This window comes from Etheostoma spectabile, chromosome 18 (assembly GCF_008692095.1).
Source record: "Etheostoma spectabile isolate EspeVRDwgs_2016 chromosome 18, UIUC_Espe_1.0, whole genome shotgun sequence".
In the NCBI taxonomy this organism is placed as follows: Eukaryota; Metazoa; Chordata; class Actinopteri; order Perciformes; family Percidae; genus Etheostoma; species Etheostoma spectabile.
In genome coordinates this window covers 565,870-584,311 of record NC_045750.1, presented here as the reverse complement: position 1 = coordinate 584,311, position 18,442 = coordinate 565,870, and the positions used below count along the sequence as shown (strand labels likewise).

Genomic DNA, 18,442 nt, shown 5'->3' with positions numbered 1-18,442 from the left:
TGTGTTTTTGGACTTTGTCAATAAAGCCTTTGTTGAAGTTCCCTTCCACTCTGCATCTGGGTCCTCCTTCCTGCACCATAACAATAGAGTAGATTTAATGACAAGTTAGATAGTTAATTTAATTAATGTATCAACAAATCTATTGGTAATTTGTACTTTATTGCCACATTTGTCAACTCCAGCTTCTCAAATGTGAGGATTTTCTGCTTTCCTCTATTTAATGTCACTGTTAATTTAAATCTTTCTCTTTTAATCTTTGGGTTTTAGGCTGTAGTTCAGACAAAAATGAAAAAATCAAAGATGTCTCCTTGGACTCTGTGGAACTGATTTTCTTTTCTACAATTGTCTGACATTTAACATTTACAGATTAAAGTTAAAGTTACCATGATTTGCAGCCCTAAGGTGCAAATACTGTCACAATTCTCTCCCTAATGACATATTTTCCACCATGCATAGAGAATTAGCTTCAACATTTTCCATAATAAATAAGTTATTTGAGGATTTTTACCACACTCTAAATCATGGATGAAATCACAGGCATCCCCTGAACATGGCAAGATATAATAATACCATCATTCAGATTTAAGATGAGTTATCTAAAAGCAGAAATCATCTCAAAATGATTCACATCAAGAGAAAATTCAAGTAAAAAAAGAAGGAAATTAGCCACAACTTTGTATGTCCTGTAATCTGTTGTCATGCTTTGTGTTGTGTATTAACCATTTTTTCTCCAATTGAGGGACACACACACACACACACACCCCACACACACACAAACCACACCACACACACACACACCACAGGAAGAGGTGTGTGTTGGTGTGTGTTTGGAAGAGGCCAGCTTCCTAGTGCGTCGCATGTACAGCCGTCAGGGAAGAGGAGTGTCCAGAGAGAACACTGCTGTCACTGACATCGATTTCCCCCTGCAGAGGGGCCTCTGGAGGGGGGGCGGGGTTAGCATGAGGTATGGTTATTGTAGTGACAATTGTGTAAACTGCTATGCTTTATAGTAGAAAATCACAAAACATATATAAGTGGAAGATATGTCTACAACACAAATATACTAAAAACACATCAATGGTGCATTCAGGTGCAATAGGGAACTATTTTCACCCCTACCCCTTACCCCTTGGTAGGGGTAAGGGGTAAGGGGTAGGGGTAGGGGTAAGATGGAGAAATGGGATTCAGCCGTGCATTGACCTGCTCTGGAGCCACTACATGGGTAAAACAGCTCCTTCCTTCTTTTGAAGACAGTAAACAATGAGTTGGTGCTGCCTTCAAGTGCTCCCCCTCGTAAACGGCAACTTCCGAGTGCAGTGTGATTGACTTAAGTGTAATTTTGAGGTTTTGCATTGTGCATTAGCACATACTATACTGCACTAATAGCCTGTATGTCAGTCAGTCAGTCATATGACTTTTTATGACTTGTAAGTTGTTTTTTTTAAAACATTTTGTACTACTCAGCATACTTCTTGTTCTTCTTGATGTGTGGGAACAAAAACCTCTTGACTGAGTGACTCGCTCTGCTTTCAAGTGCTCCTTATAAAAAGTCAGAAATATGACTTCTCATTCATTCAAGCACACTAGGGTGGAAATATCCACACAAGACTTTATCTTCTTCTTCTTCTTCTTTAAACGTCACATTTTGGTCCCTCAAATATCAGAGAAAGCCCATGAGTTCTGTCTTCCATTTTAAAAGGTGATGCACGTGCAGCCAGATGATGATCAGACATCTGGGCATCAGCAGACTAAATGAAATGAGATGGGTGTATGGTGATGTGCTTTGTCCCTGCTGCTGGCCTCCCTGCAGGGACAGGGGGACATAGTCCTGATCAGCAGCTGGCCTCCCCCCCTACCTGACCTCTGCCCTCCCCCTCCTCTTCCTGCTCACCCACCAGCTGTGCTACACCTACTTCCTGTCTCCAATACAACTCCTTTCACCATCAACAGTGTAGGATACTATGTGGACTTGTTCTTTTTTTAAATGTCCTCTTCCAGGTTCTACATAGTGAGACTGCAGGAGGAAACCCTGACACTGAAGATCCACAGATTCATTAAGTGAAGTTAAGTTGTGGTCATTTTTAATTTTAATAGCTTGAGTTTTTCATCATAAGATGATTAATGGTAAGACACTGGTGTGAATTATGCTCCAAACCAAACACTCATGTAAATAGAACAGTAGAAATGTTTTATTTGGCAACACAATCTAAACATATTTAACAATGTCCTTAAAAAACACACACAACATATAAAAGGTGGAACATACAGATATAAGATTCTCACGTTGTAGCAGCAAAATTAGCATTTTGAACTGGAAACGTTTTGCTAAAAATACAGTAAAGTCATCAGCTGTAGACCTGATTGATGAAGTACATCGGTATTGAATGACTAGACCCGATCAGATACCCGTGCACGTCCCGGAACTGCAGAGCAAATCTGAAGACTTGCTGAAACAAAACGCTGGCGAGCTTGAAACCTGACTCCCAGACCTCAGCGGAGGTCGGTCAGAGTCTCCTGCTGCCGTCTGGGGGGCAGCGGATGCAGATTTAAAGGTGGAGGATCCGTCGGACTACAGGAACCAGGCAACACATCCGCCCCTAGAGGAGGCTGAAGTGACCTGAAGTAACCTTTCTACACTTATCATCTTCAGGATTCAAACCAGAACTGATCTGCTTCCACGTCATATCGATCAAACTAACGCTCATCAAATGTAGGCAAGTGTAATGTGAAGGAGTCCGGAGACCAGAGACCGGAGACCAGAGCCCTGAGCCCAGAGCCCAGAGACCAGAGCCCAGAGACCAGAGCCCAGAGTCCAGAGCCCAGAGTCCAGAGACCTAAGCCCTAGTCCAGAGGCCCAGAGAAGACCGAAAACCCGGAGCCCAGAGCCCAGAGTCCAGAGACCGTACGCCCGAGACCGGAGCCCGGAGCCCACAGATTCCAGAGACCAAAGCCCGGAGTCCAGAGCCCAGAGCCCAGAGCCCGAAACCCGGAGCCCAGAGCCCAGAGCCCCCAGACCAGAGCCCAGAGCCCAGAGCCCGGAGCCCAGAGCCCCCAAACAACAAGTGAATGTCTAATATTCAACAAAGTTAAGACAAGACTGCTTCAGTTACTGGTACTGTAACTACTGGTTCAGGATTCAAACCAGAACTGATCTGCTTCCACGTCATAGCGATCAAACTAACGCTCATCAAATGTAGGCAAGTCTAACGTGAAGGAGCCCGGAGTCCAGAGTCCGGAGCCCGGAGCCCGGAGCCCAGAGCCCGGAGCCCGGAGCCCGGAGCCCAGAGCCCAGAGCCCGGAGCCCAGAGCCCCCAGACAACAAGTGAATGTCATCCTTAAAATATTCAACAAAGTTAAGACAAGACTGCTTCAGTTACTGGTCGCCTACACAAACCTGCCCACGCCAGCAGACAGAATTTATTAGAATTTTGAGTGTTTTGCCTGATAAAAAAGACTAAGATTAACTTAAGTAAAAAGTGAATGACTTCCATTATCTGTGAAACCCTGGTGTTCTCTAGTCTCTTAGTCTAGACTAAGGCACACACTGTCAGACAGGCACTTGTGAGAGAAGAATTGCCATTATTACAGTTAGGTAAACACGCCCATCTGGTTGTAAAACTGTGTCCAACCATTCTTCATCAAATCAAAAGTGGAGTCAATTTCCCCTGAAATCAAAAATTAAGAAACTTAAAAAGGAGATCTGGTCAAATCCCTTAAAACCCAACACAGGAAACCCTCTGAAACGTCCCTGAACAATTTTAAAAGTCCGTGTCTCAGTGTCTGAGTCGGCTCCTCCTCATTCAGGAGAGGCAGGAATCAAGATGCTCATTGATCTTTGACTCCTGCACCTCTGCTCGGCACGCAGGACAGCTGACCATCAGCGCCGAGGAGGAAGACGAGGAAGACGAGGAGGGGGTCAAGCTGTTCAGCCCTGCTGAGGATTGGAGAGAGGATGAAGAGGAGGCGGTGGCAGTTGCGGTCCTATGCTGCATTGCGGGTGATTTGGTCTTTCCCGCGCCCCGTGATGCCGCTGAATCGCTGCCCGACGTCTTCTGGAAGAAGTCAGCGATGCTGGACGAGGTTCTGCTGCCGTCGTCCCACGGCCTCTTCCTCGACAACCGACCCCCGCCAGCCGCTGCTGATGTCCTGTCGCTGTTAGAACGACTGAAGTACTCAGACAGGGTTGGGTTAGCAGGGCCGCCCCTGGTCCCTGCTGAAACTCCAGACCGGCTGGGTTCACTAGGACTGGGCAGAGATGTTCTGGGAGAAGAGGCTGCTGAATGGTTAGGAATAGTTAACGGAGACGCAGACGTAGCACTCGCTGGTGATGTCCGTGAATCCCTTTGAGTTTCTGGGTCTGACGTGGAGGACCGGCCCGCTGCCCTGCTGAAGCTGTTGAAGAGGTCTTCGATGGACTTCTGCTGGGCTCTATCTCCGTCTCGGCTCCGGCTGCTGCTGCCGTGCGGTTTGGGGATTCTCACGGGCGAGCCGTTGATGTTGACGAAAGCTCTCGTGTTGCTCACAGACCTCTTCGTGGGCTGCTTCTGGCCCACGGAGGGAGCTGGTCTGACGGAGGGAGCTGGTCTGACGGAGGGAGAGGCGCTAGAGAGTCCTTTGTTATCAAGGCCCGGGCCAACGGGGGAACTGAGAGTTTCAGCCGGAGATGAAGGGGGGAAGAGTTTCCTTAGAGAGGAAGGCACTGCAGGTGTGTGAGATGGGGGGGATGGGGGGGAAGAGGCGGAGGACTGGGACATCCCTCCCAGGAGGAATCCTTTGCCACTGAAGGGGATTATGTCCCGGATGTCCTGGGAGCCGGAGCCTGAGAGGGAGAAAACAAATGAGATGTCTGAACAAACCCATTATTACACCATGCTTCCCTAAAGAGCCGCTACCCTAGAGCTTAAATAAAAACATGGAGCTGCACAATGTGAAGATGTTGTTGAATACGGAGATAACAATATTACGTGTAATACGTTAAAGGCATTTCCAACATTCTTTTATTGAACAAATTGAAAAAATGCATCGCTGTAAAAAGTAAAAAAACGTATTAAAAATGTTAAAGTGCCATTTTCGAGCGTCTTTTGTGATGTGTCGCAGCCTTTTTATGCAGTTTATGGCAGTAGTTGATTTCGCAATTAAGATAAAAAAAACAATATATTGTGCAAGGGGGAAGGGGGGGGGGGGGGGGGAATCACCAGACGCCTCCCGATACGATATCATCATCAATACTTATGCCCCGATACGATACTATTGCGATTTTAAACATATTGAAATATTCTGCGATATATTGCAATTTTAACCTTTTTTATAACCTAAAACCTCCGTTCTTTTTGCTAATTTCTAACAACGTCCTCAAAAGGAAACTTATCAACATCTGTTTCATCTAAAAAGAAACATTTCTCTGTTTGTTCATCTCACTTCGATGTTATCGCTGCAGAATGACCAACACATTTATAATAATGTATAATATATATTAAAAGATCCACACTTGGCGCCTGGTACGATCAGTTATTGCCACTGAAAACATAATCAGAATACGCTTTGTCTAGGATGTAGCCCCCCCCCCCCCCCGTACTGTGCAGCCCTTTTACAGCAGAACAGCAGAGGAACAAGCTCATCACCTGTAGTGTAACTTGAAGGCTTTCCATTGCCTGAGTCCTTCTTCTCGGAGGTCTTCTTCTCCGAGGTCTTCCCATCCTTTTTACCATCTTTCTTGCCTTTCTTGCCGTATCCTTCCGGCTCCTTGACCTTGGTGTAGGTCCCTCCACACGTCCTCTTGTGGTCCTCCCACCAGGGATCCTGAGCAGATGGAGCCCTGTTCATGGCCCTCTTCACAAAGCCAAAATAGGGCCTGCGGTGCTGACAGGGCCCGTTGCATTTCCACCAGTGCTGCCGGTACACGTCCACCTCGTCATGGAAGCTGTGGTAGATCTGACAAGCGGACAAGATTTATTCTCTTTTATTAGTAATGCAATCTCTGTTAAAAGTTGTGACAAGATAAGACACTATCAGCTAAATATGTGAAATGCCCAATAGAAAGATCCACCTACAGATATCTTTGTGCCACTGGCGCTGTTGATCCGGTTCATGTGTTTGCAGAACTCAGGGCCGTGGCCGTCTCGGTCTCGGTTGTTCTGGGTCACAAACAGCAGCGCGTGAATCATTTCATGGAGGAGAGTCTGTTAAAACAAAAAAAATGTAATTATTAATTAAGGTAAATCTGCTTTCAAAAGGATGTGTTTTGTCTTTTCAGTTCCAGCTCCATCTCATACACTGACACATTGTTGGAGCTATTCATTATTTTGTTATATACAATAGTTAATTATTTGATTTATTGGACACATGTCCAGCTGGGACATGGGAGCTGAAGGCAAAATGGGTCTTGACAGGCTCAAAAACTTTAGAGGAAGACTTGTAGTTGTATTTTTTAACGAGATCTAACCTGATACTTTTCTTGGCCTATTTAAGTATTATTTTAACCCTCTAATCCAACTCTTAGTAAACTGGTTTTATACCTTTCAAGCCTTATAATAAGCTGTTAGATCACTGATAAGAAAACATAAATATTATATTCAGTTGCGTGGTCTGTTTTCAATAGAGCTGCAAAGATTAATCGATTAACTGTCAACTTTTAAATTAATCACCAACCATTTTGGTATTTGATTAGTCGGTGTGAGTCATTATTTTAAGACAAAAAAGTAAACAAGTCTTTGATTCCAGCTTCTTAAATGTGAATATTTTCTAGTGTCTTCTCTCTTCCGTGACAGCAAACAGAACATCTCTGAGTTTTGGACAAAACAAGACATTTGAGGACGTCATCTTGGGCTTTTTTTTACTATTTTCTGAAATTTTATAGATCAAACAACCAAATGGTTTAATGGAGAAAATACTCAACAGATTAATCGACTATGAAAATAATAATAGTTGTCTGATCCTTTTTTCTTTGACATTTGCAGTTTTGACACATATTGGTGTCGCGGTGCACCGTACCTCCACCAGGTCTTTCCTGGGTCTAAGCTTCAGCAGAGGCTCACTGAGCCGGATCGAACACAGACCCCCCCGACCCTCGTAGGAACACACACCAGCACATCTGCAAAAAAAAAAGAAAGGGCGACAGAGACATTAGAGACAGACAGCTTTTCAATAAACTCCATTTGCACCCAACAGCACTAGTTTACTGTGATTGAATGAAAAGTGAGATTTCCATGTCTTTTAGTAGAGTAGAGATGTGTACTTGGCAAAGAGGGTTGTGTGGAATCAATCATGTTATTTTGGGGAATTAAAAAGAACATTGATATAGGACAACATGAAGACAACATGAGGACAACATGAAGAGCAACATGAAGACCATGAGGCAACATAAGACAACAGGGGACCAACTGAGGGACAACATGAGGACAACATGAGACAACATGGGACAACATGGGGAAACTGAGGACAACATGAAGACACATGAGGTAACATGAGGCAACATGAAGACAACATGAAGACAACATGAGGCAACATGAGGTCACATGAGGACAACTAAGGACAACATGAGGGGGCAGAAGACACATGAGGCAACATGAAGACACATGAGACAACATGAAGACACATGAGGGCAACAAGAAGACAACATGAGGACAACATGAAGACAACATGAGGGCAACATGAGACACATGAGGCAACATGAAGAAACAGAAGGCAACATGAGGACAACATGAGCAACATGAGGACAACATGGGGACAACATGAGGACAACATGGGGACAACATGGGGACAACATATGGACAACATGAGGGTTGTTGACATCACTATAAACCATAACATAGACTTACAGTGTCATTCTTGGGCTCCACTTAACCTCGACACCGCTGAGTTTCCCCCAGAAGAATGTCTCATTGAACTCCAGAAACATGGCTCTGACATCGGGACTGGGGTCCAGCGTCTCCCAGGACGCGTCCACGATGGACAGCGGCCTGTCGGGCCGGACGGTCGGCTTCCAGTAGGGAGCAACACCGCTGCCCCCTCCAGCTACCTCCACTTTCCTCTTCTTACTGCTTTGTCCGAAGCCATTACCCTCAAAGCTGCTTGATGAATATGATGATGTCTCGTATTCATTGTCAAACTGCTCCTGAAGCCGAATTGCGAGCAGAAAATCCTCATCCATCACAATTAAAAACACTAACAAAATGGGATGTTAGCTGAGTTAGCGTTAGCTAGCCACGTAGCTAGCTACGTTAGCTTGTCAATGTTTATGTTAGCTTGCTGAAGCTAACTAGCTAACGTAGCTGGTACGGGGTTCTCAAACAACAAATGACATAACCACCGTGCCAGAGTACAGTCTGACAAATATAATACTTGTTAAAACTCCTCAAATCTGTGTCATGATTTGATTAAAACGTTTATATCTTCATGTTAGACGAAGGTTTCTGCCAACTGTCAGCCTAGCGCTAGCGCCAACAGTTGCGTCAAGTACACCACAATGCAACCAAAGTGTTTCCGCTTAGGATTTCAAAATAAAATTACAAAAAAAAAAAAACTCATCAATTTTTTTGTAGAAGAGGTGTGTGGCAAATATAGTATTTTCTTTTTTATTATAAATGTACAATAATCAAAAGTACGATTCTTTGTCGTTCTGTAGCACTACCACTTTTAAATCGTTGTAACCTTTTACTCTTGGTATTAAACATATTTCCGGCTCTAGATTTGAATAACACTTGCACACTTGACAAAACTTGCGCTTGTTTCAAACCTTTTTTTAAATTTAATTTAATTTTTTTAATTTTATTATTAGTAGTAAATAACGTAGGTACATTGCCAGTATGTATATACACTGGTGTATAAACAGAAAACATGTAGACAATAAATAAAAAATAAAAAAAAAAATAAAAAAATAAAGTAGTAATAAGTCAAATGTTTCAAATACAGTCTTAGTTGCCTTCTTATTCTTAATATCTCTTATAGTGTTGCCGTATTGGTGCAATCCTCCAAAAGTGGCTTGTTTCAAATATTAAAAAAAAGGTGCCAACAACAACAAAGGAATTCTGGGAATTGTATTCTTTAGGGTCTCCATTTCATTTCAAGTAGTTGGCCGAACAAAAATGAACTCGGGGTTTTTTCTGTTGTAATTTAGTTGTGTTAGTGATCAAATCAATGACAATAAGCAACACGTCAAGTCTTATAAATGGTTTATAGTTAAAATGCTGTTTTTTCAGAAAGATCTTGACTTTTAAAGACGGTCAAATTTGACTTAAAAATATTTGTTGGCCATCTGATTTTCTGAATCCCGTGACGTTCAGGGTGTCAACCATGCAACTTCCTGTTTGGGTTGAAAGCGGATCTTCCTCTGTCTACATTTGTCATTAAGTTGTCCACATTTTGGGTTAAATATCACACACATACACACACACACACACACATATACACGATAGAAGATGTCGGAAACGGGGAATCGACTACGGAAGCTGCTCGAATCGCCTAATTTCGACCCGCAGAATTACGTCAAGCAGCTGTCCCAGCAGTCCGATGGCGACCGAGACCTGCAGGAGCATCGTCAGAAGATCCAGACCCTGGCCGACGAAACGGCCCAGAACCTGAAGAAGAACGTCTACAAGAACTACAGGCAGTTCATCGAGACGGCCAAGGAGATCTCGTACCTGGAGAGCGAGATGTACCAGCTGAGCCACATCCTGACGGAGCAGAAGAGCATCATGGAGAGCATCACCCAGGCCCTGTTGTCCACAGACAAGGACGAGACCTCCAAGGAGATGCAGGCCGCTTTCCCCAAAGAGACCGAGGAGCTGAAGCAGAGGACGCTGACCTCACTGCTGGAGAAGGTGGAGGGGGGTAAAAACATCATGGACACCCCGGGGAGACACCTCGTTTACAATGGGGACCTGGTGGAGTTCGACGTGGACAACATGTCCCCCGTGCAGAAGGTGCACGCTTTCCTGATGAACGACTGCCTGTTGATCGCTACCTGGCTGCCGAACCGCAGGGGAACCGTGAAGTACAAGTACAACGCCCTGTACGACCTGGAGAGCTTCGCCGTGGTCAACGTGAAGGACAACCCCCCCATGAAGGACATGTTCAAGATCCTCATGTTCCCCGACAGCCGCATCTTCCAGGCGGAGAACAGCAAGATCAAGAAGGAGTGGCTGGAGATCCTGGACGAGACCAAGAAGAACAAAGTCACCAAGGACCGGCACACGAAGGAGGAGGAGGTCCCCACGTCCCCCGTGAGGGTGGAGGCGTCCACCAATCCTTTCGATCAGGACGAGGACGAGCCGGCAGGCGCGGAAGAAAGCGTGGACCTCAGTCTGGAGTGGATCCAGGAGCTGCCGGAGGACCTGGACGTCTGCATCGCCCAGAGGGACTTCGAGGGCGCCGTGGACCTGCTGGACAAGCTCAACGGGTATCTCCGAGACCAGCCGGTCACCCCGCGGGTCAAGGAGCTGCGGCTGAAGGTGGACGGACGGGTTCGCCAGCTGACGGAGGTGCTGGTCTTCGAGTTGTCCCCAGATCGGTCGCTTCGGGGGGGACCCAAAGCCACCCGCAGGGCCGTGTCCCAGCTGATCAGACTAGGTCCTGCTGGGTTCTTGGTTTTCATCCATAACACCTCACACATCATCTACACCATAGTTATGCAGAGATATAATATGCATTTATTGCATTTTATAGGCTTGGACGAGACGCTTTTGTCCCCATTTGATTCTTTTTAATTATTCCATTTGTTTTGATATTTTCATTTATTACAAATTCTCCATTACATAGTGTTGTGATTTTCTTTTCCTTTAACAAAATAAGTGGAATAATACACTTTTAGAAACTATATATCACGAGACATCACTGAAAATCAACTGTTTTCTAAAAAAAGAAGTCAGTCAGACAGTTATTTAATTTGGAAAGTACATAATAAAGTAAATAATATGTATTTAATAATATGTTATGCTGGAAATAGATGTGATGTAGTCGCCTTCGGCGGTAGCTTATAAACAGAAAATGATGAATCATTGGTAAAAAATTAAATAAAAAATATAAATTCCCGGGAAAAGAAAATCAATTTTTAAAAATCGTCCCAAAAATAATTACAAATTGATTCTTTCACGAGACATGGTTTCCATTTGTTTTGATATTTTCATTTATTGCGAATTCTCATTTACATAGTGTCGTGATTTTCTTTTCCTTTAACAAAAAAAAGTGGAATAATCCACTTTTAGAGACAATATATCATGAGATATCAATAAAAACTAATTGTTTTCTATAACAAAATGCACATCACATGTCAGTCAGACGTTTATTTAATTTGTAAAGTAAATAATAATAAAGTAAATAATAATATGTTATGCTGGAAAAGGATATGAAGTAGTCGCCTTCGGCGGTAACTTATAAACAAAAAAAGATTTAATCATTGGTAAAAAATTCAAAACAAAATATCGATTCCCGCGAAAAGAAAATCGATTTAAAAAAATCTCCCCAAAAATATTTGCAAATTGATTCCCCCCCCCCCCCACTACTGCCAAGACAAACAAAAGCATCAATTTTAATATTCATTTGAATAGTTTCTCTATCTTCAAACTAGAGCCCGACCGATATAATCGGCCGATATTGGGCATTTCCCGATTTAATTGTGACAATAAAACAAATTATTATCATATTATTTTAGTCAGAACTCATAAATAACTACAATAACTAATCTGTTTATGTTTTATTACGTGTTTTTGGACTGGATGTAAAAAAAAAAATTAGTGGCCGATATATTGGAATATCGGATTTTTAAATAACCAAATATTCGTATCGGTATTGGTTTAAAATCCTTTATCGGTCGGGCTCTACTTCAAACCAGTCATCACTTAGTAATTATCTACCTACCTACCTACCTCCCTATTTACTTACTTACTTTCTTTCTTATTTGCAGTCAGTGAGAAGTGTTTCCATGTGTTTCAGGCCAGTCCACCAAGGCCTGCGAGTTGTTCCTGAAGAACCGGGCCGTGGCGGTCCAGACCGCCATCCGGCAGCTCCGCATCGAGGGAGCCACGCTGCTCTACATCCACAAACTCTGCAACATCTTCTTCACCAGCCTGCTGGAGACCGCCAAGGAGTTCGAGATGGACTTCGCAGGGAACACCGGCTGCTACTCCGCCTTCGTGGTCTGGTCCAAATCCGCCATGAGGATGTTCGTGAACGCCTTCAGCAAGCAGGTAGGAAGAGGGTCAGCCAGACCAGCAACAGCCTGTCAAACACGGGAAAACAAAGAGTTGGTACTAAGGGGGGTCCGATCAGGGTTTTTGGGGCCGATCACCGATTGCTGGAAGCAGTAATGGTTGATCCTGATCACTGGTCACCCAGTCTGTTTGAAGCCTTCTATTTGTCATGTCATATATTTATCATATATTCATTTTAATAGTCTTAACAACACTGTACTGTATACAGGAATTCCACATGTGTTAATTCATAGTTTTGATGCCTTCAGTGATAATCTACAATGTACAGTAATCTTCTGTACTATATGTATTCAAATTAACAGAAGATAATAATGTTTAGAGAATATATCAGTAATTGTTAAGCTTTTGTCTTAGCTCAAAATCTAAAAAAATGTCCCTTCAATCACTGCAGAGCATTTTTCAGTAGTAGTAACAATTTTTCTCACGAGTAGTGCGTCATCTAATCGGCCTTAATGGAGACCACCGATCAAACAGTTTAAAGCCCTTATCGGCCGATAATGATCATTGCCGATCAATCGAAGCACCCTTATTTAGTACTGATATCTGTGGTTTAAAAAAACTAAATTTCATCTAGAAAAACTAAGCCAAAATATGGCTGTGTGCTTCAAAGGAAAGGTGAGAAATCAGGTCAAAAACTAAATATTATGATTTTTGTGTACTTAGTTACCTTGCTAACTACCTGCCCATCTTATCTACCTGTTACATTGAAGGTGATTGAATAAACTGGCACGGGAGGGAACATATTTCAAAAGCATGTGCAAGTATTTGCTCATGTGAAATAGCAAAAACCTGAACCTAATGAAGTGGTTTTTGGGTCTTCGTCAGGTGTTCGACAGCAAGGAGAGCCTGTCCACAGCAGCCGAGTGCGTCAAAGTGGCGAAGGAGCATTGTCAGCAGCTGACGGAGATCGGCCTGGACCTGACCTTCACCCTGCAGTCCCTGCTGGTCAGGGACATCAAGGCGGCGCTGCAGAGCTACAACGACATCATCATGGAGGCCACCAAGCACCGAAACTCGGAGGAGATGTGGAGGAGGATGAATCTCATGACCCCCGAGGCTCTGGCTAAACTCAAGGTGGGTCTGGCTTCAGGTCTCGTCTTTCCTTATTGTGTCTGTTGGTGATTGGATGTTAGTCGATTGTTGTTGAACATTTCCAGCTTCTCCATTGTGAGCATTTGGTGCCTCTCTCCATTTTATGTGTATTCATTTACTTCATTTGACCTCATTGAGATTAAAAATCTCTTTTTCAAGAGTGTCCTGGCCAAGACAGGCAGCAGTACAACCCCACACAAACACAAAATACACAAAACACTAAAAACATAAAACAACTGAACTGTCCGCGAGTGCCTTGAAACACACCGAAGCGATGCCAACTGCAGACGGCAGCTGATTGGACGAACACGTCACATGGCTCTGGTTTCTCCGGTATTTCAAAGCCAGACCGTCATGGCGGCTCGTTGAGATTACAATCTCATATTTTACAATATTTTACTCACTGAAATGTGTTTCTGAAAACATTTTAAGCGAGAAATAGGCCGTGCAGGTGCTGAATCTGTCTTCATCTCACACACACACACACACACACACACACACACACACACACACACACACACACACCACACACACACACACACACACAGCTGCTGAATCTTCATTTCAGATCAACAAAGGTCAGTTTAAAAGATTTCCGTCAGATTTTGAGAGACTCGTTCATTGCTCATCCCGCTCCTCGTTTCTGGGTTAGCTCTCCACCAATCAGATTGGTCATTTTGAGGCCAACTGCCGGCAGTGCCCGCCTACCGATTGAGCATGTCAGGTCGGCCAAAACAAGGCCCAACCCAACCCCCCCCCCCCCCCCCCCCGACGGACTACGGCTTGAACCTCCAGAATAGAGCATATGTTAAATCAACGTTACATACAATGTTGGATTTATGTTTGTGTTTGGTCTGAACCCTTTTGTAATGTGTTGAGTGCACTTTTTTTATCTGGACCTTCAGTTTGTAAATAAAGAAATACAGTTACCTTCTGAATCTTTGTCTCTGCAGGACGAGATGCGCAGCTGTGGCATCCGCAACTTTGAGCAGTACACGGGCGACGACTGCTGGGTGAACCTGAGCTACACCATCGTGGCCTTCACCAAGCAGATGATGAGCTTCCTGGAGGAGGGCCTGAAGCTCTACTTCCCCGAGCTGCACATGGTGCTGCTGGAGAGCCTGAGGGAGATCATCCTGGTGGCCGTGCAGCACGTGGACTACAGCCTGCGCTGCGAGCAGGACCCGGAGAAGAAGGCCTTCATCGTGCAGAACGCCACCTTCCTGCACGACACCGTCCTGCCCGTGGTGGAGAGCCGGTTTGAGGAGGGCGTGGGCAAGCCGGCCAAACAGCTGCAGGACCTGAGGAAGAGCACCAGGCCGGTCCGGATCAACCCAGAGAGTACCACGTCTGTGGTCTGAGACTGCAGTGCAGGACCATGGGCAAATGCAACTTTAAAATGCTCTTTTCCTGACTGTTTTGGCATTTTTAACCCCCGTTCTTGGAAATAACGGCTAGTTGTTGTTGGTTGTTTTGAGATTGCAGGACCAGAAATGACAGGATGCATCTTGGAGAACAACAGCAGAACACGATACCTCACGATGGGTATGTGTGAAAAGGTACTTTGCACCTAAATTTGTACCAACTCTCGAAAAAATGCCTGTTGATATTGGCTAATATTGATGAAAAAGGATCTGATATTAGTTTTGTCGCTGCGAGACTAACCAAGTTAACCAAGAAGTAGCGTCATTCCTCAAATCTTTGTAACCGACCAATGAGAACAGGGTTCTTCGGGACACATTTGAGACAAACAGCTGATAAATGAATGCTCATTTCTGATCAAACTGGTTATATGCCATTGTGTGCATGTGTGTGTCCCTGTTTTTTTCTGAAATGTTGTTACACAATTGATTACAGATATTGGCAATATCTGATCTTAATTGAAGATGTTTGTACTCACCATGAAAAGCTAATGTTTATGCATAAGTTGGAAGCTTTTAGTTTCACGCCACAGGACCATTATTAGACACTAAATAGTATTGTAGCTGCTAGGACTGATTAAAAGGGGATGACTGAAAAGAAAATGCACTGGTAAAATCAGAGTTTCAACAACACACATGAAATTCAATAAAGATCTTCATGCACAGTCTATGTTTTTTTTGTATTTCCAAAAACAAATCTGATGCACTTAACAACAAAGTAGCTTGTGGCTGAGGATGTGTTCCTGCTATATATATATATATATATATATATATATATATATCAGAATGTATTCAGAGTGGATTTCCTTTATTAAAGTACCCTGGACGCCAGACAAACTTAGCCCCGCCCACAACATTTGAGGTGACAGTGAACTGGAGAGCCAGATAGGAACTTGACTTGACGCGTTAATTTGAAAAGCATCACCGCTTTATCCTTTGTCCATGTCAGAAGTCGACTTTGCATATTTACATATTGTTTTTCTATCTGAATTTATCTCTTTAACCTGCCCCAAAGCACTCGTTCTTTCTAGACCTTTTCATGGTAGAACAGTTTGACTTGTAGGGAAGGCACAGGGAACTCATGTTGTCCTCATGTTGTCCTCATGTTGTCCCCATGTTGCCCCCATGTTGTCCTCATGTTGTACCCATGTTGTCTTCATGTTGTCTTTGTTGTCTTCATGTTGTCTTCATGTTGCCCTCAGTTTGCCCTCATGTGTCCTCATGTTGCCTCATGTTGCCCATGTTCCTCATGTTGTCTCATGTTGTCCTCATGTTGTCCTCATGTTGCTCAGTGTCCTCAGTGTTGTCCTCGTGTTGTCTTCATGTTGTCCTCATGTTGCCTCATGTTGTCCCCATGTTGTCCCATGTTGTCCTCATGTTGTCCTCATGTTGCTCATGTTGTCCTAATGTTGTCCTCATGTTGTCTTCATGTTGTCCTCATGCTGTCTTCAGGTTGTCCTGATGTGTCCTGATGTTGTCTTCATGTTGCCCTCATGTTGCCCTCATGTTTTCCTCATGTTGCCTTCATGTTGTCCCCATGTTGCCCCCATGTTGTCCTCATGTTGTCCCTATGTTGTCCTCATGTTGTCCTATATCAATGTTCTTTTTAATTCCCCAAAATAACATGATTGATTCCAACGCTCTTTGCCAAGTACAAATCTCTACTTTCATTAATTTTGGGTCTTATTCTATTTTATAGCATTGTAAAACAAATGGAAGTGTTGTTGAAATAGTATTGAGTAAAAGTTGACATATTCCAGTCTGTGATTATCATCAACATCCATTCCTTTAATTTTAGTCTCAATAATTCCTAATGTTCTAACTCAAACATTAGGTCTAATTTTAAGTTAGTGTTACGTAGTGTTTTAAACGTCAATAAAAGTGACAAACATTAAAAGAAAGCGTCAAAGATGTTGAAAATTGGGACAAAATCATAAGAAAAAGTTAAAAACATCGATAAAAAGCATCAACAACAGTGTTGATTTTAAATTTTACGGGAAGACAAGATAAGGGTTACTGATAGTTAATTGTGGTGATGATACAGTGATGGCTGGACAGGATTGCAGCAATTAATGTTATTAGTTCCACCTGTGCTGTATTTTGAATCAAAATGTCTGTGAACATGCTCTAATTTCAGTTCCACTCAACATATTTCACCCTACCATTGCACTTTAATTGCTCTTGTGAACTGATGACTGAAGAATCTGTTGCAAAGGATTTGATAAATCTAATCCTCAGATTAATATTTGGCAGACAAGTCATCCAACATGTAGCTGTGGTCATTTAAACCACGCTGCCTATCGGATTCATTTGGTGGAGGTCAGCGAGGAAGTTTTTAACTAAAAGCAAAAATCTTTAATGGACACAGAGAAAGACTGGAGCAGCTGCTGAACCTGCACATTACAGCACATTATAAATGTTTCAAAATAAAAGCACTGCAGCTCAGACACCCAAAACAATACTATTTATTTTTTTATCCTTGTATTATGGCTATATTGCCCTCTAGTGCCAGCTCAAAAGGAAGTATATTTTCAAGATGAAGATTAATTTGAGTTATGTAGATTTTAAGGAAACTACGGCGCCCCCCTGGGGTCAGATGAGGAATAAAAACTAAACCGAGCAGAGAATACAAATCCGTTCCCTCGGTTTTATAAACTGGATGCACAGATTCATAAATCCATGCCGTCTGTTTTATAAAATATGTGTTTGTAGACGATCCCTAAGCACTGAGGGGTGCTAGACTAATGTTTTTTAGATAGAGAGAGAGAGAGAGCTAGATGATAGAGAGAGATAGACAGATGGATAGAGAGATAGATGGATAGATAGATAGATAGATAGAGATAGATCGAGAGAGAGATAGATAGATGAATAGATAGATGGATAGATAGATAGATAGATAGATAGATAGTTGGATAGAGAGATAGATAGATAGATAGATAGATAGATAGATAGATAGATAGTTGGATAGATAGATAGATAGATAGATAGATAATTGGATAGAGAGATAGATAGATAGATAGTTGGATAGATAGAGAGATAGATAGATAGATAGATGGATGGATAGAGAGATAGAGAGATAGAGAGATAGTTGGATAGAGAGATAGATAGATATTTAGTGATTGATCCCAACAAAGTGGGAAATTATAGAATTGTAGAATTATTTCTCCAGGTTGGAGGACGGTTTGTTTTGTGGAAAAATGAGTTTGGAAAGACGCGTCATTTGGGATTTAATATAATTTTGCTGTAGAGTAATTGATCCCGCAATGATCAGGCAATGAGAGTAATTGCATGTGTGTAAATCCTTTTTAAAGTGGGTGTTGTTGGAGCTAAATCCTGCGCCGGTCTCAGGGTTCAGTCAGTCAGTAGTCCGAATCTCAGATGTTGATGTGTGAATCCTTTTTATCACGTAGAATATTCTAGAGACAAATACAGAGTCAAGCTAACACAGCTCTCCCCCAAATTGGTCTGGCTCTTTGGCTCTTGCACCCCTAGTCTTATCCACAAAGGGGGGGGGGGGGTCTCTAGGTGATGTGATGTGTCTGTGTGCTTGTTTCGTTATCTTTCAGTTGGAATGGGACTGAAAGTTTATGACCCTCAGTTCAGGACTTGCAGAGCAAAAGATCAGTGGGCTGTAAAAGAGGGACTGGAACCAGATTCAGGACTCGTCCCTAACAACGAATTTTGCTTACGTCACATTTAGAATCAGAATCAGAATCAGAATCA

At 43.1% G+C, this 18,442-nt stretch overlaps 2 protein-coding genes across 7 annotated transcripts in view; one reads left to right on the top strand and one right to left on the bottom strand.

The window, feature by feature from the left end:
- Positions 1 to 8,500, bottom strand: part of sprtn (SprT-like N-terminal domain) — a 21,721-nt gene extending 13,221 nt beyond the window's left edge. The window contains exons 1-6 of one of the 5 annotated variants that reach the window (XR_004336129.1): positions 7,818 to 8,500; positions 6,991 to 7,090; positions 6,051 to 6,179; positions 5,622 to 5,931; positions 2,946 to 4,819; positions 2,168 to 2,834 (exon numbers count right to left, since the gene is read on the bottom strand). Coding sequence is in view for 1 of the 5 variants with exons in the window: in XM_032542601.1 (XP_032398492.1) it covers positions 3,801 to 4,819; positions 5,622 to 5,931; positions 6,051 to 6,179; positions 6,991 to 7,090; positions 7,818 to 8,149 (1,890 nt within the window). In the remaining 4 variants the exon portion in view is untranslated. Of the gene's footprint in view, positions 1 to 2,167; positions 4,820 to 5,621; positions 5,932 to 6,050; positions 6,180 to 6,990; positions 7,091 to 7,817 lie in introns of those variants that run through there. The other 4 variants (XR_004336132.1, XR_004336131.1, XR_004336130.1 and 1 more) reach the window with 4 other exon arrangements.
- exoc8 (exocyst complex component 8) overlaps positions 1 to 15,384 on the top strand; it is a 21,708-nt gene extending 6,324 nt beyond the window's left edge. Inside the window, exons 2-5 of one of the 2 annotated variants that reach the window (XM_032542599.1) lie at positions 9,393 to 10,566; positions 11,929 to 12,182; positions 13,032 to 13,280; positions 14,252 to 15,384. In XM_032542599.1, the coding sequence (XP_032398490.1) occupies positions 9,417 to 10,566; positions 11,929 to 12,182; positions 13,032 to 13,280; positions 14,252 to 14,659 (2,061 nt within the window). In that variant the 5' untranslated portion in view covers positions 9,393 to 9,416 and the 3' untranslated portion in view covers positions 14,660 to 15,384. Of the gene's footprint in view, positions 1 to 9,296; positions 10,567 to 11,928; positions 12,183 to 13,031; positions 13,281 to 14,251 lie in introns of those variants that run through there. The other variant, XM_032542598.1, reaches the window with a different exon arrangement.
- The last annotated feature ends 3,058 nt before the right edge of the window (positions 15,385 to 18,442 follow it).